Genomic DNA, 21,404 nt, shown 5'->3' on the forward strand with positions numbered 1-21,404 from the left:
CAAAAACAGGGACGTCTGGGTGGCTCAGTCGGTTAAGCATCCGACTCTGGCTTAGGTCATGATCTCAGGGTTCATGAATTGGAGCCCCGCATCGGTCTCTGTGCTGACAGCTCAGAGCCTGGAGCCTGCTTTGAATTCTGTGTGTCCCTCTCTCTCTGCCCCTTCCCCACTCATGCTCTGTCTCTCTCTGTCAAAAATAAATAAATGTAAAAAAATTTTTAATCAATGAAAAACAAAAGCAAAAAACCATGCCCAGGCCATACCCAAAGCAATCACATCAAAATCCCTAAGGATGGGCCCCAGACATCTGTGTTTTTTCAGACTGCCAGATTATTTCAGTGTGTGGCCAAGGTTGAGAGCCACTGAAAAGAGACTGCCTTGCTTTTCAGAGCACCATCACCTGCATTTTCTCATTGGTGATGATATGTAGCTAATCAGCCAGCTGGGATTGGCTTAATGGAGCAGGCAATTAGAAAGTCATGGCAGTTAGGGAAGGTATTTAGAGAATTTGTGGAAACTTATAAGCTTATGTCTCTTTTCAGGGGAGTATCATTACAAGCCCACAGTATGATCGCTCCCAAACGGAAGGGGAAACAAGGTTTAACTCTGGGAAGACCAACCCTAGTTAAAATGACAAGCTTGCCTAAGGACCCTGGTTACTCAAGGCCTGTATCTCATGCCGTGCCCCTCCCCCCAGGGGCCCAGGAGGGTCCATGACACCCCAGAACTCTGCCCTGCTTCCCAGGAGTCAGAAAGCGGCAGAGTTTCATCCTACAGAAACTGATATGCCCTTGGAAAGAGTCTTATGAGCCTGTTCACACTTAGCCTCGACCAGAGCCTCCAATCCTTTGTCCTGCCCGCTTACTTTTCCCTTCCTTCTCCTGGATCCAGCTCATTAAAAAACATCCCTACCAAGAAAATGCCAAGGAGGATTGAGTCACAGCTCACATCCCCCAATTTATTTCTTCTAAATGCAGATAGAGCTTCTGATCAGAATATGATCAGAGGGTGACCAGTGTGAGTTGATACAGTCCCAGCAGGGAAAACTGACATTTTAGTTAGGGTTTGTATTATATCCATTAGGTTTCTGGAAAAACTCAAAACAGTGTGCAGACACCCATTTCTGTGTCTGGAGTCGGCCAGTATCTGGAACTAGGAGTATAATGCGTACATGGCATCCGCTTTGATTAGTAGCTTTCTAAGAGGGGCCAGTGCCGTAACCCAAAGGGCTAAGTCACACTGGGGGAAGTTGAGGCACCAGGACAGGCCTGAGGGGAAGATACAAAGACGCCTTAAATCACTGCACCTCATAGACAGCCACCCACTATACTCTCCCAAGGCCCAGCTGTGACCCCAAAACTAAGCAATTGCATTTCCCTTCTCCATGATGTCTACAGCAGGCTGTTCCTTATAGTGCATGGTGGCAGGCATCCCATTGTTTCTGCCCTCTTGCCAGCCCAAAGAACCTTGATCTTTCCTTGGGAAACATTCTTCCCAGTCCTGAAGTCCCCTTGGTTCTCATGGGGCTGCCTCTGGCTCTCTTGGCATCAGGGTGGGCATGAGACCCATGCCTGGTAAGAATGTGTATTGTTTCGATTTATAAATCTAAATGAAGATTGTTTTAGTTGTGAGAAACAAAGTTCAGTTGAATTCGTATCTTCCAACATAGTCGAGGAAAAAATGCTTTGAACCACAAAAGCTCTCTGCTGTTCATTTCTGAGGTAAGAATGTTGTATTCAACATAGAGTAGTGCTTCCTAATGGCTGTGGGCAGAGCAGTCCCTGCCCGAAACAGACCTCCACATGCTACAAGTGGAATGGTTCCTTGAGCCACGCATATACGCACAGTGAGCAAACAGGGTTGTTGTTGTTGTTTCTTCATACGTCTTCCAGCTCATAAAGCCAGAAGAAATGGATAGAATTAAGATATCACCATTTTGTAACCCTTCATGAAAATACAGGTGTAGACAGTGGTCATCAAGAACTATTGAAAGCATCAGGTGAAAAGTTGGTGGGGGAAAAGCAGTGTGGCTAACAGTGCGAAGACAGAAAGTAGGCTAATGGAGCAGAAGAGAAAATCCAGGAATGGAGCCACGCCTCAGGGTCACCTGATTTACAACTAAGACCCCACAGTACTACGGGAGGTGGGGGGGGAACAGCCTGCATACCGGTCTCCCTCCTCATGCTACATACAGAAATCATTTCCAGATGGATCATGGACCAACATATGAAAAGGAAAACAATGAAGCTTCCAGGAGAAAATCTTCATGACCAAAGGAAAACAATGAAGCTTCCAGGAGAAAATCTTCATGACCATGAGGTAACCAAAGATGATGATACCCAAGACAGAACACAAGCCATAAAAGAGAATATTGAAAAATTGGATTTCATTAAAGTTAAGCACTTCGGTTCATCAAAAGACACCAAGGAGACTGAAAAAGCAAGACAGCATGGGCAAAGAGTTTTGTGATACATGCATCTGACAAAGGACTCAGAGCCAGAATGCCTAAGAACTACTGCAAGCAAAGAAACAAAGATAGATCCAGCTGTTTGAGCAAAAGACTTGACAAGAACTTCATTTTTTTAAACAAAGAATATGCACATAGCCAATAAACATAGAAAAGGTACTCAGCATCATTCATTTCCAGGATAATACATATTAAAACCAGGACCAGACGCCCCCTGCACACTCAGCGGAATGGGTGACATTTAAAAGACAAACAAGGGGCGCCTGGGTGGCTCAGTCGGTTGAGAGTCCGACTTCGGCTCAGGTCATGATCTCACGGTTTGTGGGTTTGAGCCCCACGTTGGGCTCTGTACTGACAGCTCAGAGCCTGGAGCCTGCTTCCGATTTTGGGTCTCCCTCTCTCTCTCTGTCTCTGCCCTCTCCCCTGTTCATGCTGTCTCTCTCAAAAATAAACATTAAGATAAAATGAAAAAATAATAAAATAAAAAATAAAAGACAAACAAGCAAATGATAATACCAAGTGTTGGTGACGATGCAGAGCAAATGGAACACCCCCTACACCGCTGGCAGGAAGGACAGATGGCATGGAGATTGGGATCTGTTTGACGGCAATACCAAATGCTAAAGATAAATACATTCTCTGAGCTCTTCCTCTCCCAAGTACACGACTACAGAAATGAGTCATTTATGCACCAAGAGACATTTTTAGAGCAGATGGACTCATAATGTTGAAAATTAGAAACAGCCCAAATATTCCTCAGCTGTTAGGTGATTAAAATTATACAGTAGTAGATCCATTCAGTGGAATTGTTCTCAGCAATATAAAAGAAGAAGCCAGTGGTGCAACATGGATGATTCTCACCGAGATAGTATTAAGTGAAATAAGCCAGACTCAAGAGAGTATATACTGTATATTCCCTTTATACAAAATTTGAAAACAGACCGAAGACATTTACAATGCCAGGAGTGAGAACAGAGATCATCTTTGGGGAATTGATGGTATTGATGACGAGGGAGTCTGAAGGAGGTCTGGGGGGGAGGGGGGGTGGCGCTGATCCCGGTCTGTGTCTTGATCTGAGTGGTGGTTACGTGGAACATGAATTTGGAAATTAACTAAGATATGTACTACCATTTGTGGTACGTATCATTAACTACTGTTAATTGTAGGTCTGTTATACTTAATTTAAAAAAAAAAAAAAACTGATTTTGAACTTAATGTACCAAACTGACAGTCTAACACAATGATCCATCTTAAAATCACAAAACAAAGAACAACGTGATATCTTGTGCCTGCTTCCTTAAAAAGTATGCTTATAAGGTATCCTGTCTTAAAAAAAATTAATTCTTAGGAAGCTGTGGACCTAACTCCTAATTTATAGAATATAAGGATTAGAAAGAAACATGTTAAATGATTCACAGAGATGCAATGAATGAGAACAACTGAGAATATGGGGCTCTTTACAGGAAAGATGACCCATTTCCTCCACAAATAAATTCCCCAGAAATATAAGAGAGAACAAAGAGGGACCTATAGATTAAAATGAACTCTCAAGCTATATCAACCAATTACTTTGCTTGGACGTGTATTTGAAGAAATCAACTGGAAGAAAATTTGTGAAACAATCTGGGAAATTGGAACAATAATTAGAAATTCAATTATCGACCCAGTAATATTATCTTAGGTGTAATAATGATACTGTGTTTATTTTTCTTTCAATCCATTAGCTCCTTGGAGAAGTGGTTGATCTCAGAGCTGGTGCAGGGAAGATGTAAGATGAGTTTGGAACACCTTGTGGTCCCAGAGAGTAAGAAAGTACTCAAAAAATAATGGAGGCCTGATGGAGCTTCTAATGGCCAAAACCAGAACAATTTCAGCAACAAAAATAAATATTGATACTATTGGATTTTAGCTCATTGAACAAAATTAACACGTGTAAGTCTAAAGTGACATAAATAGGGGCACCTGGGTGGCTCAGTCAGTTAAGCATCTGACTTTGGCTCAGGTCATGATCTTACAGTTCACGAGTTCAAGCCCGGTGTTGGGCTCTGTGCTGACAGCTCAGTGCCTGGAGCCTGCTTCAGATTCTGTGTCTCCCTCTCTCTGCCTTCCTTCACTTGCTCTCTCTCTCTCTCTTTCTCTCTCTTCTCTCTCAAAAGTAAATAAACATTAAAAAAAATTTAAGGAAAAAATAAAGTGATATAGATAAAAAGATAAAAGATATAAGCAAATAAATTAGTCAAATAGTGGAGAAGAGACAGCACTCTCTCACAGTAGAATGTTGAAGGAGACAGGGAAGTAGAAAATCAAAACCACAATGATCGTTGTTGCAGACAGGATCCACCAATGGATCCTCAATCAGTGGGTGAAACTTTGAGGAGAACTGAGATATTTGCAGAATCCCAAAGTATCTCCCAAGATATTAACTACAAAGAGAAAGATAACGACTACATAGGAAAACATTTCTCAGGCACCGTCTTAAAAAGTGATGAAGGTCAACATCACCAGCAAAATAAGCCAATTCAGCATCCTGAATCCCTGGAAGGATGAACAGCCCCTCTGTGGTTCTCTGGCCAAAATGCATAACTTCATTCCCAATCATGAGAAGGGGACATAGTTCTACATTTCCACATTCTACAATTTGTATTTTGTAATGACTTCTCAAATTGTAGCTGGGCACCATGGCCACTTTCTACATCTACATTCTAATTTTTTTTTATTCTACAAAAAAACTGACTAGTACTCATCAAAAGTGTCGAGGTCAAGAAAAAAAAGGAATGATTGAGAACCTGATGGACAGGTAGCAGAGACTAAGGAGCCAGGACAAGTCAATGCAAGGTGGGATCTGGGATTGGATCCTGGACTAGAAAAAGGTCATTGGTGACATTTGACTAAGGCCTGTACTTGAGGTAATAGTATTGCACCAGTGGTAACTTCCTGGTTCTGATCCCATACTATGATTTTGTAAGATGTTCACATCAGGGGAGGTGGGTATGCCAGGGAACCCTCCGTGCTGTTTTTACGATGATTCTGCACATTTAAAATTAGTTCACAATGAAAAGTTTCATTCAGAAAGAGCTCCTGTGTTTTAGAGATTAATAATGAAATAATAGTGGACTTCTGTAAGGCCAAGTCCATCTTCGAACACTCATCACCAGCTTTCCTGGCAGATAGCAGATAAGGTGTTTGTTCGCCGGAAATTTCCTGCAGTGGGTCCTTTCAGTAAAAACTGGTAAGTTTTTAAGAGATTGTATAACTGAGATCTGAGGTGAAGCTAGGAGAGCAGAATGTGCCAGTTTCTCATCACCTCCAGTGAGGTGACCCATGGGCCCAGGGCTAAGACTCATTAACTCCATTTACTTTAATTAAAATAATTGGCCCTAGTGGAGTGATCGCCTGGCCTCTGAGGCTTTCACCATTGCCTGCTCTCCAGGGTTCAGGAGGCACATGAGGATGCCGTGTGAGAGCAAATGCTCTCAGACCTTCTCTTGGACCATCTGATTTCTCTTCCGGCAGGAACGGGGGAGGCCGCAGCGGGACGTTCTGCGCCATCAGCATCGTCTGTGAGATGCTCCGGCACCAGAGGACGGTCGACGTCTTCCACGCCGTGAAGACGCTGAGGAACAACAAGCCCAACATGGTGGACCTCCTGGTAGGACCCTTCCTCTGTCCCGCGGAATGGGGCATTTTCCTGGTTAGCTAGTGCAAGACAGCTCGCCCCCTCCGAGTTTGTGCTGACACTGATTCACGGGGGGGAGGATGCTCGTTTTCAGAAACATAATGTGATCTCTGGGCTGGTGAGGGCTTTTCTCCCCTTTTCCTCTCTCCCTGGGCTTTTCACGGGGAGGCTTCATCTCCACACACTGGAAATGGGGAAGTCATTGAAACTCACAAGCAAACATCCTTATTAGTTCCCATTCCTGGTAGTGCCTTCCACGTGCCTAAGCACTTCGTCTTCATGGAGAAGAATCCTACTACACGAAATGCCAGATTTTCAAATTATATATTTTATAAATAGCTTCATCACCTAACATTCGTCAAAGCTGTGAATTTCAGTTTGGCACCCAGAATGTTGCAGTTAATTTTTGTGGCCATATCTGAGAAGAGGATTAAGGAGCTGAGAAACAAAGGACTATGTGCAGCTATTTTCTTAGAGTATTTCAGGAAATCTCTTGTGTGCAGCTATTGAAATGCCAACCACCGAGACTGGAGAACAGTAGAATAACATCAAGGAAGAAGCTTTTAGATTAGTCATTTGTACCTCTGTCAGTGGAAGGAGGAGCTGAACGAAACAGTAGGACTGATCCCAGAGTTGGAGAATGGCCTGGGGTGCGGAGAGGGAGGAAGGGATGACCGGTGCCGCCATGCCTGGGAAGCCTGCGTTTCCCGGCCCACAGTACTGCAGCAGTGGGCTTCAACTTTAAAATATAATAAAGGCACCGAAGAGCTAGTCGAGATTCAAGGTAAAGTTGAAGAAGTAGGGGCACCTGGGTGGCCCAGTCGGTTAAGCGTCCGACTTCGGCTCAGGTCATGATCCCGCAGTTTGTGAGTTCGAGCCCCGCGTTGGGTTCTGTGCTGACGGCTCGGAGCCTAGAGCCTGCTTCAGATTCTGGGTCTCCCTCTCTCACTGCTCCTCCCCTGCTCACACTCTGTCTCACTCTATATCAAAAAACGAACACTAAAAACTAGATAGATAGATCGGTGGCGTTGAGGAAGTAGCCATGGTTCCTGGTCATCACAGCAGTGCCCCAGGCTGGGTAATGATAGCGACTGATGCTGACTGACTCCTAGGACACGTCCGACTCCCACAGGTCATTCTGCAGAGGCGTCTGCTTCCTGCAGGTCCGTGTGTCCTGCTTGATGGGCTGTTCCGCGTCCAAGAAGCACTTGCTGCCTGAGGAATTTGGTAGAGGGGCGCCTGTTTGGCCAAGTGCAGACTCCCAAACCATCAGCAGTTAGCACCTTGGCTTCTGTGGAGAAAGGACTGCGTCCCGCAAACTGCTGCCCTCTCCTCTCCTCCCTACTGGAGACCCATGAACACCCAAATTCGAATCTCAGCTCTGCTACTAATTCAAGTCAAGGGACCTCAGACAAATTAACTTGGCAATTTAGGTCCCCTCAGGCAGGTCACTTAACTTCCCTGAGCCCAAGTTATGGAAATCAGGGATAAGGTTGGCTTATGGAGGTGATCCTGTGAGCCAACATATATGAAAGTGTTTTTGGAAAACTGCAAAGGTGAGAGAGTGGTTCTCAAGAGTGCAGGTGTCCACAGGGCATCCCACAGCCAGCAGGCATGTATTAGCGTTGGGAGAGGAGGGGAGGGGGCAGTGAGCAGCTGGCATTCACATGGTGCTTAATACGTGCCAGACCCCATGCTCGGTGCCTTATATGGAGGCACAGATTTCATGTGGATGGGCTGACAGACTGGCTGGCCTGTCCCCTGTGCAGGCTTCACTAGAAACAGCCCCTCCCAGAGGCAGAGAACTATCTCACTCCCTGGCACCACCCATGGGAATTTTAAAGAGTTGTACCACCATGGAATTCTCAGTCTTCTGGGCTGGGGGCCACTGAGATAGGGCAGTTGGGCAGTCAGAGGAGGCCTGAGTTTGGGATGGATAAGAAGGTTTGCAGAAAATGGAAGCCAACGCCTAAATTAAAATAGTGCGACCTCATTGGCACTTAACCGCCCAGACTGAGGGACAGACTTGTAGCTTCTAGACTTTTGTTGGAACTTGGGCAAAGCTGACCTTGATGAAAAAAATATATATCATTTCCCTCTCACTACAGCCTGAATTAAGCAGGTCATTAGTAATAGACCCTTCCAGGCCTTTCCGCTAATGGCCCTGGCTGCAGCTTTCATCACTCACGAATTTTTATGTGCAGAAACAATGTGGCTTTTTCCAAATCAGGGGTGCAGACTAAAGGATGGAGGTGATTCTCTGTGAACTGAATGGACATCTAGGTGGTTGGACCAGCAGGGAGCCCTCTCTTCTATAATAATTTAGGCGTCTCTGTGATGATGTGTTACTCTAATAGAGAAAATAGGATCTTCAGATGCCCAAACTTCTGAGGGTCAGTCACAGTTTGAAGATAAGGTCAGTGGCTGAGAAATATAAGGAGAGTTTTCAATTTCCTGGAAGAATGTCTGATAAATTTGTCACAGTGACTGTTAGCAAAATAATAGATACTATCTGGTGACCGGAGAAAAAAAATGTCACCGTGCTCTTTTCAGTAGGCTTGAAGTTTCCTGAATTAAAGAAGGACTCCTGTCACTTGTTTGTTTTTGCTTATAAGTACAATTTCTATTAGTTTGTTACTCATATGTGTATGTTGGCTAAGGGAATTAATTAATTCAGGTCAGAGAGATTAAACCCAATATAATTTCATTGGGCATAAAAGACCATCTGAGACCTGAGTTTCTCCTAAACACAAAATGTTATACCAGCAGCTGAAAATCCCAAGAGTACTGAGTCCTCCTGGCTGCCTTTTCTTAGAATGATGAAGTGGGTTCCAAAACTCCTGGGGTGCACTTCTGTCCTGGCTGGGGAGGCAGAGGGGGGGATAGGGTTGCAGAGGGCCCTGGTCTGGGCCCCACTGGATGTGCTCAGTCGGTGAGGTTGGGGGATGGGGGAAAGGGCTTCCTCCTACCTCCTACTTGCCTGGTTAGATTCAGATGGAATCCCCAACCCCTGAGCTCCTTTGAAGTTTCAGGAAAATTCAGGCTGCTTCAACAAACATCCCCTCTCTCACCTGTGTCCTCACTCAGCTTTAGAAGTTTCCAGGGCTCTGTTTTAACAGAGAAACAGCCTTTAGGGAATAGATCTTTCCTAAAGAAACATATTCTCCCCTGGGAGGTGGTGGGAACTTTGGCCAATGTGATGAGATCTGACATACATATGCATTGTAGAATAGTTACCAAGATCAAGGTAGTTAACACATCCATCGCTCCACTAAGGTAACATACTTGACTTGTGTGTGTCTTTAGTGAGAATCCTTAACATCTATTCTCAGCAACTTTCAAATATACAATACCGTATCATTAAGTATAGTCATGGTGCTACACACTAGATTCTCAGAACTTATAACTGAAAATTTGTACCCCTGGCCAACATCACCTCATTCCCCCACCCCCAGCTCCTGGCAGTCACCGTTCTATTCTGTTTCTATAAATTGACTTTTTTTTTTAATTTTTATTTTTTAATTGACATCTAAGTTAGCATATAGTGCAACAATGATTTCAGGAGTAGATTCCTTAATGCCCCTTACCCATTTAGCCCATTCCCCCCTCCCCTAACCGCCTCCAGTAACCCTCTGTTTGTTTTCCATATTTAAGAGTCTCTTATGATTTTGTTCCCCTCCCTGTTTTTACATTATTTTTGCTTCCTTTCCCTTATGTTCATCTGTTTTGTATCTTAAAACCCTCATATGAGTGAAATTTGACTTTCTTTAATGAGAGCTTTAAAGAATTCTGAGCCCTGGGCCCACCCCAGAGACCATGATTCAGTTGATCTGGGGTCTGGCTGTGGCAGCAGGATGTTAAAAGCGTCCCAGGTAATTTTAATGCGTAGTAAGGTTAAGAAACTTAGTGCCCAGTCTAGGATGGCTCTCAGCCAGGACTGCACATTGGAATCGCCTGAGGTGCTGTCACAAATGCCAAGGCCCAGGCCATGCCCCAGACCAGTTATGGCAGATGGAGCCCAAGGCCAGTGAGCTCGATGGGCTGCAGGGGAGACCAGGGCTCAGCAGGGTGAACAGGCCATCCCTTTCCTCATGCCAGCTGCTGGGCAGCTCCAAACCTACCTCCAGCCCTCCAACCCTCCTGCTCAGACCCAGTCCTCTGCCAGCATCTCCCAACATCTGTAATTTAGAGCTGGCTACCAGACTCAGCCCCACCTGCCCCTTCTGTATGCTAAAACAATATTCGGTATAAGGCACTCCCTGCAAGATGGCATGCGGTTAGGGCCTGCAGCTCTCCCTCTCATGTAGACGACACAATGAGTCTAATAACTTCTGCATATACACTGCCTCCAGAGGTCTACCTGTGAACTGTGAAACATACAGGCTATTTGAAGGGGTGGGGGGAGGATGTGTGGGGAGTGGGGGAGAGGGGTATGTGTATAGGTTTATGTGTGTGTGTGAGTGGGGGGGGGTGTCGCAGGTACAGGTGTGTGGGTGGCTGTGTATCTGTGGATGTATGTATATGTGAGTGCGTGTGCATGTACAAGGGTGTGTGTGCATGTAGGGGGTGTATGTATGGGTGGGTAGATATATTTATGTGTATGTGGGTGTGTGTGCATGTGTGGAGGTGTGGGTGTGCATGTGTAGGGGTGGATGTGTGTGTATGTGTAAGGGGGTGTATGTATGGGTGGGTAGATATATTTATGTATATGTGGGTGTGTGTGCATGTGTGGAGGCGTGGGTGTGCATGTGTAGGGGTGGATGTGGGGGGTGTGGAGGTATGGATCTGTATGCATGTGTAGGGGTGTGAGGGGGTAGATGCATGTGCATATGTAAGAGGATGATGGTATATACTTGTGGGTATATGTATATGTGGGGGGGGGTGCGTGTGCATGTGGGGAGGCGTGGGTGTGTGTGTAGGTATGGGTGTATATGCATGTATAGGGGTGTGGGGGTGGGTATATGTCAGTATATGTGTCTGTGGGTGTGGCTGGGGGGTGTCAGTGTCAGAGTGGAGGATGTAGGCCCCAGATGGGGAGTCAGAGAGGCACAAGGCCCATCTCTGGAGACACTGGGAGGCATTCCACTTTCCTTGGCCCCGCCACACAGCCCCTGGAGAAGCAGCCACTCTGCTTGAGTCCTCCCATGGCAAGTCTTTCTGCAGTCTCAAGGAAGTAATCTCCGTGCCCCCACCCCTGCCCTAGACTCTGAGCTCCTTGAGTCAGGGGCTGGCTGCCCCCTCAGTACCAGCAGAACTCCTGGAGGGGCCCAGGAGAGAGCTGAGTGACAGCACGTTTCTTCCCTGCACCTGGATGCTCCCCCCTCCTGAGCTCCCCTCCCTGCTCTTAGAACCTGGGGAGGCCGTGGCTACACACTGATGAGTCTCAACAGCAAACCAGGCACAAACCACCATGCATGGGAGGAACGTTCTTTGAGGGAAGAACGTTCTCCCTACATTTTTAAAGGCACAAATGAGAGGAATGACCCATTCTGCCTGTTGTCAGACACACCGCTGTCTCCTCAAGGGGTCTCCTTGGCTGGGAACCTCCCGGAAACATTGAAGCAGACGGCTCCACCCATGACTGTTGGCACCCTGGGGACCAACCGACCCTCCAAGCGGGGACATGGGTAAAAGGGTTTTTCCAGACTGTAGGACCTATTAGCACGGGACCCAGATGAAACGGTGAAATTTGTTTTAGGTTCAAAAAGCAAGTGTATCAGAGAAGGAAGGGTTACCCCAGGTGAGCCTGCGTGCAGACTGCTCTCTGAATCTTCTCAGGCAGGCAGCGTGGGGCACTGGAGGTTCCCGGAGGGACCACAGGGCCCCTAGTTCCTCAGACACAACACAGGGCAGCACGCCCTGACGCGGCTACAGCTCAAGCCCTTCAGGGAGCCCCCCCCAAAGCCGCTTGGCAGGCCTCGTGGTCTCATGACGCCCTCAGTGAATGAGCAGAGCGGGGACATGGGGGGCTTTTAAAACATAACCTCACTCTTAGGTGCTCCTTTAGATTTTACTTTCTCCCTCTTCATGAGAACAGGAGGTAGGTGTGCAACAAAAGTGGGGTCAAGGGTTTTGGAAGGGAATAGCTGGCCGCCCAGGTTATGGTCCTGCACGAGGATAACCCCTGCTCCTGTCACTTCCTCATGCCCAAAGCCAGTTAATGTCACTCAAATCAGGAGAACTTGGGACCAAGGCAGAAATGTTCTTTTTTTCCCCCCCTGAGGCACAGGGGTAGCTCGTGCAGCTTAATTATACCGTTCAGAAGCAAGTGAGCTGAGAGAAGAAACGGCAGAAGACAGGCCTGTACCTGGCGATCAAGGGTAATCAGTTTCCAACACAGGAGGATTTCAGGCATTTCCTGAGGTGTTTGGGGGAGGGCATGCAACAATTTATGGTCTTTCTTCTCAGCCCCCCTTATTTTTCTGATTCAGAAACCAGTCATCACAGAATCTCTTGGGATTGACAGTGTGCTTAGGAGGGACAAGATAGATGATAGCAAATTCATTTTGAAAATTATAGTCATGCCTAGGACAGGGCTTCCAACAAAGCAGCCCCTTAGTGATGAAGCTCAAAACCCAAAAGGGGTCGTGGCCTGAGGCCGGGAGCTACCTTACCCTCTAAATGCATGTTCGTATGTTAAAAGGATGGTTTCTAGTGGGCACTAAAATTGCACAACCAGGTTTATGCAAAACCTGTTTATGCAATAAGTAATTGGATCTCTCAGATTTCCATGAAAACCATGGTCTCTGTGAAGGAGACAGGAGAACAGGACTGAGCACTCGCGTCGGCTCAGTGATCTGACCACCTGGCCTTTTAGAGTTTTGAAACGCGAATGATTTCTTTCAACTCTTTTGAAAATAAAAGTGTCAGATCCTGGAATATGAATCTGCTTTGGTGCAGCCATATTTTCAGCTCTCTTGGGCATCTACCTAGGAGTGGAACCGCCGGGTCAGAGGGGAACTCTTCTGTTGAACCTTTTGATGACCTACCGGACGGTTTTCCAAAGGGGCTGCACCACCTCACATTCCCACCAGCATGCCAGTGTCTCCATCCTCACCGACGCTTGTTCTTGTCCGTCTCTTTTAATCGTAGCCATCCGGGTGGGTGTTACTGCGATTGACGTATTAAGCTTGGGGCACCATCAGTATATTGACATGGTCTGTTTGCTTCCTGTCTTCCCCTTCAGACTGTAAACTCCTGAAGGACGGAAGCTGCATCTTAAAATCCCTAGTCTCTAGCCTTCAGGGTGCACTGTGCTGCTAAAGCCCATATTGTGTCGCCATTGACACATACAACCAACATTTTGACACCCCCAGCTGTGTGTCAGGTTCTGTGCTAAGGACTCGTGTGTTACGAGGGGACAAAGTATGGCTCTGGTCTTCAGATAGGTTGGACGAGTGGGGCCTTTAGAGAACAAAATGCAGGTGAAGACAAAGCTTCCATGACTAATTAATTAGACATATATCAAAAACATAGAGACTCAGTTTGAATTAATTTGGCAAACCCAAAAATAAGAGATCCCTTTCTTTGGTTGCGGCCGTTGTGTCAGGCAGTGAGACAGTGCTGTGCCCTCTTACAGCTTGTGAAAGTGAATCTCCTTACTGAGGTGGGAAGAGAGCCTTCTAGTTGCTGAGCCTCTCTGTCCCAGACACTGCACTGCTGCGGGATGGCAGGTGGAAGCATGCTCAACCCCTGTGTCCCTCTGCTTGGCTCAGAGGCCACACCCGGGTGAGCGTCCATCATACAACCACAGGTGCAGAATGCCGCGTCCCCCGCCTGAGACCCTCCCTGGGCCAGGACCTCACGCGGGCCTTCCTCAGGCCAAGGTCCATGATGTGAGAAAGCTGTGCTCCAGAAAAAGGACTTCACTGCCTGATTAACAACTGCTATGTGGTTCCCAGAGGGTATCAAATACTTGCCCCCTGGGTCTTTCCTTATCCTGTTCTTCTACCTGGTATGCCTGTTTTAACCCCCCATTGGGAATTAGCAGTTAGTTACCTGCTACCTCTTGGAAGATCTCCCCTGGGAAGTTCTGCTCCCTCCTCCACTGCACCCATGTTGGGGTACCATTCACAGGCCCTGCTCAGCTCCATGCCATGTGTTGTCCTTGGGTACCAGTCTCAACCTCTTCATTGGACCATAGACTTCTCAAAGTCAGGGACCAGGTCAAGGTGCTTGGGACTTAAGAGGTGCTTGATAAATTCTCTATGGAAGACATCCTGCTGACTGAAAGGTGAAGGTATAGTTGGGCCAGGAGTGAAGACACATTTATTTGTTGAGACCCCTGGTATGAGCAAATCACAAAGATGTTTCTTCCCCCAGACCTCATTTGTTTTTTCTTCTACCTCTTGATTTTCCCATACTTTGTAAACGTTTATATGGGGACAAACCTGTATGTGTGTTCCAGTTGCCTAGAACTTTCCAGGAATTCTAGTGAACGTAGATGTCAAAATACCTTGCATCAGGGCTTGTGCAGAACATCTCCAGACGATGGATATGTTTGCAGCTCACAGCCGTGACTTTCTGATTCATGTCTGATTCAAATCCTTCCCTGTTTGCTTTCTTTCCATTAAAACCCTAATCTGGCATAATTGCTTTAATGGACCCAGCATTTGGGAATCGCGGAGCTGACATCTTCTCACTTCTGCTTTCCAGGATCAGTACAAGTTCTGCTACGAGGTGGCCCTGGAATACTTGAATTCTGGCTGACGGCATAAACAGTTCTGCAAACCAACCCTTTCATCCCACAAAGCCAAGACGTTCCATGGTATTTGTGTAGATGAGATGAAGACTTCTCACTATGCTTATTTTGCTTTGCATAATTGGCTCTTTTTAAGAGCCCAAGAAAGCGTTTATGAAACTGCTTTGCACTGCCCAATTCCCAGCAATGCTGCTGCCTGACAGAAACACACACACACAGCAGAGTCGTCAAATACTGTCTTAGGCATCGGCTTGTTAGAGCAGCGTAGACATCTGGTAAATCGAAGAGCACAATTATATTCTTATGAAGGAAATTTGTACCTTTGGGGTATTATTTTGTGGCCCGTGAACCCTTTGTTATTGTTACAGCTGAGTGTACATTTTTGTTTTGTGGAGAATGCTACCTGGCATTATGATAATATATTATTTTAGTTAATATTTGTATTTTAACATGTTGCATAATATAAGCTTATGTACCTTTCCAAGACTAACAGATAAACGTATAATGAACAAAGATATGTTGTATGAGTTGTTGTTTCTATCAGATTTGTATTGTTTCCAAGGGAAAAGCTTGGGAAGAAGTCAATTCAAAAATGCAAAGCTCGACGATCAGATTCATGGATCCAAAGCTTTTCCCTTTGTTTATATTGTAAATATTTTTGATTTCATCAAATTATTTATTCATTAAAAGAAATTTTTGTGAAGCACAGTGAGTGACAATCATTTTTATGAAGCGCAGGAATGGATTGACTGTATGATGTGACCTTGTGTGAATTCTTTCTCAATAAATAAAGACCCGTGACCAGTCTTGCTGTATTCCTGGTGTCCCAGCGCCCCAGCGGTGGGGGCAGCTCCCGTCACCCCAGACCCCTGGCACAGAGATGGGGTCTGTTGGCCTGGAGCAGGTAGAGTTGGGATTTTTGAGAGAGAAATTCTGGCAATGAGCTATCCTAGCCCATCCTGGGGTCCTCCCTGGGGCTTAGGAAACACAAGCCACAGGGCAGCCCGACCCCTAACCTGCTGGGCATATTGTTGAAGAGTGTGCTGGGCGGATGCTAGGGCTGTGACTTGCTGACCAGGGCAACCTCTTCCTTTTTCTGTTTCACCTTAGCAGGGGCAACCTCTGCCCTCTCCAGGCCTCATTTAAACCTGAAACTTGGTGAGAGAACACTTTTTGAAGGCTGAAGGGATCAGAGCGCAGTTAAGCAGGATACAAAGCTCAACAAGATAGTTCCTGCCAGAGGGAAAGATCACACAGGACAGCCTGCTCCTCGCTCCTCGAGGGCACTGCCTGACCTCTGAAGGAGGAGGCTATGCTGTGCACTTACAATAGGAGTTCCAACCGAGTTGCAGGCCATGTTAAATGATTTCCAACAGATGATGAGGATGAGCTTTTACCAAACACCCAATTACACATCTGAAAACTGTGCAGGGCGCCTTCCCAAGAGGCAGCAGGTGTTCCCCGAGAGAGTAATGGAGCCATCTTACAGCTGGAGAGACTCAGTTTGGAAGAGATTAAATAATTTGTCCACTGTCACCCCAGGTGGCCAGTGCCAGGTGCCTCCAGGGCCTGGGGGAGGCAGAGGGCAGCAGCAGGAGCACAGATACCCTTGTTACAGTGCACAGTGTAGGAAATGCCCCTCCTGCTGAGACCAGGAGATGGGAGCCATCGCCCACTCCAGAAAGTGAGGAGACTTGAGAGTGGTAATTCCTGCCCGCTCGGGGGACCATCATGACTAAGGACAAGAGCAGAGGTTGTCCACAAAGAGGACTGAGTTTGACACCTGCACTGCTTTGCTGTGTTGCAAGTACATGATCCATACTGTCCCGATGGGAGGGATTTCCCAGCGCCCCTGAAGGGGGGTGGACCCCACACTTGTGCAGGAAGAGCAGGTCCACGCGGAGCTGGGGATCCAGACCAAACGCCTCACTGCTGGGCTTCTCCCAGACCGTGTGCTCTCAGCATCCCTGTGCACTTCTGCCTGATATGCTCCCAAAATGTTAAAAACTGCCCTTTGTGTACCTCTTCAACATGTCTTCTCCAGGATACAAGACTAGGGATGAATACATATGAAAAGGTGTCCCCGTTGTGTGCCAGCTGGCCTGTGACAGGAGGGGAAGCGTGGCACCCTCGGTTCTCTTCTACAAAGTCATGGCTTGGGTCTTCATCCGCTTAGGTGGGGTGAGAAGAGATGTTCAACATGGCACTGAACTGGCCTGAGATTTGTGAGTCTCACAATGCAAAACTCATTTCCTCGTCGATCCCTATATCATCAAACTTGATCTCCTATTGAAGCCAATAGTTTCCTCTAGACTTCTGAATCTCTTGGATTTTATCTTTCCCTTGGTTTTACCTCTTAGCAGAAATAGTGATAGAAGAAAAGGGACATTTTGTGGCTTTTTCTGATTTCCCATGAGACCTTGCAGCATGGCTGAGAGTCGTTTCTTTCAGTACACAGAGTTAATTCTCTGCCCCTGGCCAACAAAAGAAGCTAACCCCCCGGCCAAACATCCCTTCTCTTTCTTCTCTCAGTATTCTGGGTCCTCCTCCACAGAGTCATCCTCAGCCTCTCAGACCCGTCAATGCTTGTGACAGCTGGGACTTCCGACATGGTCCCGTTCAGGGACTCCGTCTTAACAGCCTTCCATGTGCATGTTATGGTGGCTTTGCACTACGTTCACTTGGCTTCACTGTGCTTTGTTTCCCGGATTGCCATTCTCTATGCACTCTCAGTTAGCCGAGCCTCGGGGGTCATTTTGTGCAAGAGGCAGAAGGCAGAAATGAGGCAGCAGGTGTATGGCTTTTACACTCAGAAGCAGCTGCTGCCATGTGCCAAGAAGGTGAAGCAGCAGGTAAGTGACAGTGTGGATGAGCTGCCCACCAGCACTCCCCCTGCTGTCCTTCTAGCTTTTGCTTATGGTTTGGATCCAAACTCATACCTATATTTAGGTTTTGTGAAGACATCCCAGTTCCAGGTGCCAAAATCAACATTAGTTATCTACTGCTGAACAAACACATTGCTAGAAATACCAATAGCTACTTACTATCTCATGCAGTTTCTATGGGGCAGAAATTCGGGAGTGGCTTAGCTGGATGATTCTGGCTCTAAGGTCACTCATGAAGTGACTGTCCAAATGTTGAGTCAGGGCTGCAGATACTTCCCAGATACAAGGGGAAGTATCCTTCCCTATCCTTGCCATCCCTAGTCTTGTATCCTGGAAGCAGGGGGAGTAGAGGACCCACTTCCAAGATGGCTCACTCATGCACCTGGCAAGTTGGTGCTGGTTGCTAGCAGGAAGCCTCAGGAAGGGGATATACAAGGGCATAAATCCCAGGATGTGAGAATCCTTGGAGGCCATCTGAGAGGTTGGCCACCACCTGCCAGCCTGCTTCAGACCTCCCACATCCTCTGGCACCTCTACTTATGCAGGCTGGTTAGCTGCAACATAGAAAATCTTATCCCTGGAATGCCTAGCCTGCCAACCAAGCTCACTACTCTCCTATGCTGTCCTCTCCATGCAGCTATACATTTTTGTCCCACCAGCTTCTACTATTGATATAACCTCTAGTCATTTTCACTGCTCTAAGGAACCTTTATTCAAGGGTCAGTAAACATCCCCCGTGGCCTGGATTAACATAAGGCTCTCTTTCCTCCACTCCCAAGGAAATGGCCCCATCTGAAACTCTCCCAAGAAGAGGTAAGTCATTCTTCCACATTTCAAATACGTGGTCAGTTTCTCTAATTGCCCTTCAAACTTGACTTGAGCCAAATGATAACCACATCCTGTGGTTTATCACTTTAAACTACCCCTCTGAAATCTTAAATAAACATGCCAAATTCTGATCCCAACATCTTCAACTGCTAGGTTCTCTTTGCCTTATTCCTTTGAATTTTTGAAGCCCTCCAGTCCATTTTCTGAGTATGACCTGTCCCCTTCTTACCTTCTTGCCCAATACAACTTAAGCCTCATCCAGTTTTGCCAACACCCTCGATACTCTTGACTCCTTATAGTTCCATCATTTCTATCCTACAAAAGGTCAGTTTTAGAGAAACTCATCCAGGACCTTCAATCTCAGACAAGCTAAAGTAACAAAGATTACTGCATTGCCCTCCTAAACAACTAATACTGGGGAAAATTTATTGTTTTTTGGGGAACCTGGGTGGCTCAGTCATTTAAGCATCTGACTTCAGGTCATGATCTCATGGTTCATGGGTTTGAGCCCCGCAACAGGCTCTATGCTGACAGCTCAGAACCCAGATCCTGCTTCAGATCCTGTGTCTCCCTCTCTCTCTGCGCCTCCCCTGCTTGCTCTCTCTCTCTCTCTCTCTCAAAAATAGGATGGCGGCATAGGAGGACACTGGGCTCACCGCGTCCTGCTGATCACTTAGATTCCACCTACACCTGCCTAAATAACCCAAAAAACCACCAGAAGACTAGCAGAACGGAGTCTCCAGAGCCAAGCTCAGACGAGAGGCCCACAGAAGAGGGTAGGAAGGGCAGAGAGGCGGTGCGCGCTCCACGGACTGGCGGGAGGGAGCCGGGGCAGAGAGGCAGCCTGCCAGCCAAGCAGAGCCCCCGAGTCTGGCTTGCAAAAGCGGAGGGGCCAGACAGAGTGTGTTCCGACAGCAAGTGGGACTTAGCATCTGGGAGGTCATAAGTTAACAGCTCTGCTCTGAAAGCGGGAAGGCTGGAGGACAAAGGGAGGGAGAGTTGCTGAGCCCCGGGACCACAGAGCTCAGTTTGCGGGGAACAAAGGCGCTCACCAGCGCCATCTCCCTCGCCCATCCCCCAGCCAAAATCCCAAAGGGAACCAGTTCCTGCCAGGGAACTTGCTTGCACCACGCAAACACCCAACACTGTGCTTCTGTGGATCCATCCCTCCGGCAGGTCTGACTCCCTCCCAGTGCCACAAGGCCCCTCCGGAAGCAGATCTCGGAAAAGCGAGCTGAGCCTGCCCCTCCCGCCCCTGTGCACCTTGCCAATCCGCCCCAGCTAATACGCCAGATCCCCAGCACCACAAGCCTGGCAGTGTGCAAGTAGCCCAGATGGGCCACGCCACCCCACAGTGAATCCCGCCCCTAGGAGGGGGAAGAGAAGGCACACACCAGTCTGACTGTGGCCCCAGCAGTGGGCTGGGGGCAGACATCAGGTCTGACTGTGGCCCTGCCCACCAATGCAAGTTATTCAAGACAGCACAGGGGAAGTGCTCCGCAGTCCCGCACCACTCCAGGGACTATCCAAAATGACCAAACGGAAGAATTCCCCTCAGAAAAACGTCCAGGAAATAACAACAGCTAAGAAACTGATCAAAAATGATTTAAACAATATAACAGAAAGTGAATTTAGAATAATAGTCATAAAATTAATCGCTGGGCATGAAAACAGTATAAAGGACAGCAGAGAATCTCTTGCTACAGAGATCAAGGGACTAAGGAACAGCCAGGAGGAGCTAAAAAATGCTAAAAATGAACTGAAAAATAAAATGGAGACAACTATGGCTTGGATTGAAGAGGCAGAGGAGAGAATAGGTGAACTAGAAGATAAAATTATGGAAAAAGAAGAAGCTGAGAAAAAGAGAGATAAAAAAAAATCCAGGAGTATGAGGGGAAAATTAGAGAACTAAGTGATGCACTAAAGAGAAATACGCATAATTGGTATTCCAGAGGAGGAAGAGAGAGGGAAAGGTGCTGAAGGTGTACTTGAAGAAATAATAGCTGAGAACTTCCCAGATCTGGGGAAGGAAAAAGGCATTGAAATCCAAGAGGTACAGAGAACTCCCTTCAGACGGAACTTGAATCTATCTTCTGCATGACATATCATAGTGAAACTGGCAAAATACAAGGATAAAGAGAAAATTCTGAAAGCAGCTAGAGATAAACATGCTGTAACATATAAAGGGAGACCTATAAGACTCGTGACCTATCTCTCTACTGAAACTTGGCAGGCCAGAAAGGAATGGCAGATCTTCAATGTGATGAACAGAAAAAATATGCAGCCGAGAATCCTTTATCCAGCAAGTCTCTCATTTAGAATAGGAGAGATAAAGGTCTTCCCAAACAAACAAAAACTGAAGGGATTCATCACCACTAAACCAGCCCTACAAGAGATCCTAAGGGGGATCTTGTGAGACAAATTACCAGAGACATCGCTACAAGCATGAAACCTATGGACATCACAATGACTCTAAACCCGTATCTTTCTATAATAACACTGAATGTGAATGGACTAAATGTGCCAACCAAAAGACATAGGGTATCAGAATGGATAAAAAAAAACAAGACCCATCTATTTGCTGTCTACAAGAGATTCATTTTAGACCTGAGGACACCTTCAGATTGAGAGTGAGGGGATGGAGAACTATTTATCATGCCACTGGAAGTCAAAAGAAAGCTGGAGTAGCTATACTTATATCAGACAAACTAGACTTTAAATTAAAGGCTGTAACAAGAGATGAAAAGGGGCATTATATAATAATCACAGGGTCTATCCATCAGGAAGAGCTAACAATTATAAATGTCTATGCGCCGAATACAGGAGCCCCCAAATATATAAAACAAT

General features: G+C 46.7%; 1 protein-coding gene across 3 annotated transcripts in view; it reads left to right on the plus strand.

The window, feature by feature from the left end:
• Positions 1-15,547, plus strand: part of PTPRM (protein tyrosine phosphatase receptor type M) — a 790,291-nt gene extending 774,744 nt beyond the window's left edge. For all 3 annotated transcript variants that reach the window (XM_049619708.1, XM_049619706.1, XM_049619707.1), the window contains 2 exons: positions 5,981-6,116; positions 14,799-15,547. In XM_049619708.1, coding sequence (XP_049475665.1) covers positions 5,981-6,116; positions 14,799-14,852 — 190 coding nt within the window. In that variant the 3' untranslated portion in view covers positions 14,853-15,547. The remainder of the gene's footprint in view (positions 1-5,980; positions 6,117-14,798) is intronic.
• Positions 15,548-21,404: the final 5,857 nt, after the last annotated feature.

Source organism: Panthera uncia (assembly GCF_023721935.1).
Source record: "Panthera uncia isolate 11264 chromosome D3 unlocalized genomic scaffold, Puncia_PCG_1.0 HiC_scaffold_8, whole genome shotgun sequence".
Taxonomy (NCBI): domain Eukaryota; kingdom Metazoa; phylum Chordata; class Mammalia; order Carnivora; family Felidae; genus Panthera; species Panthera uncia.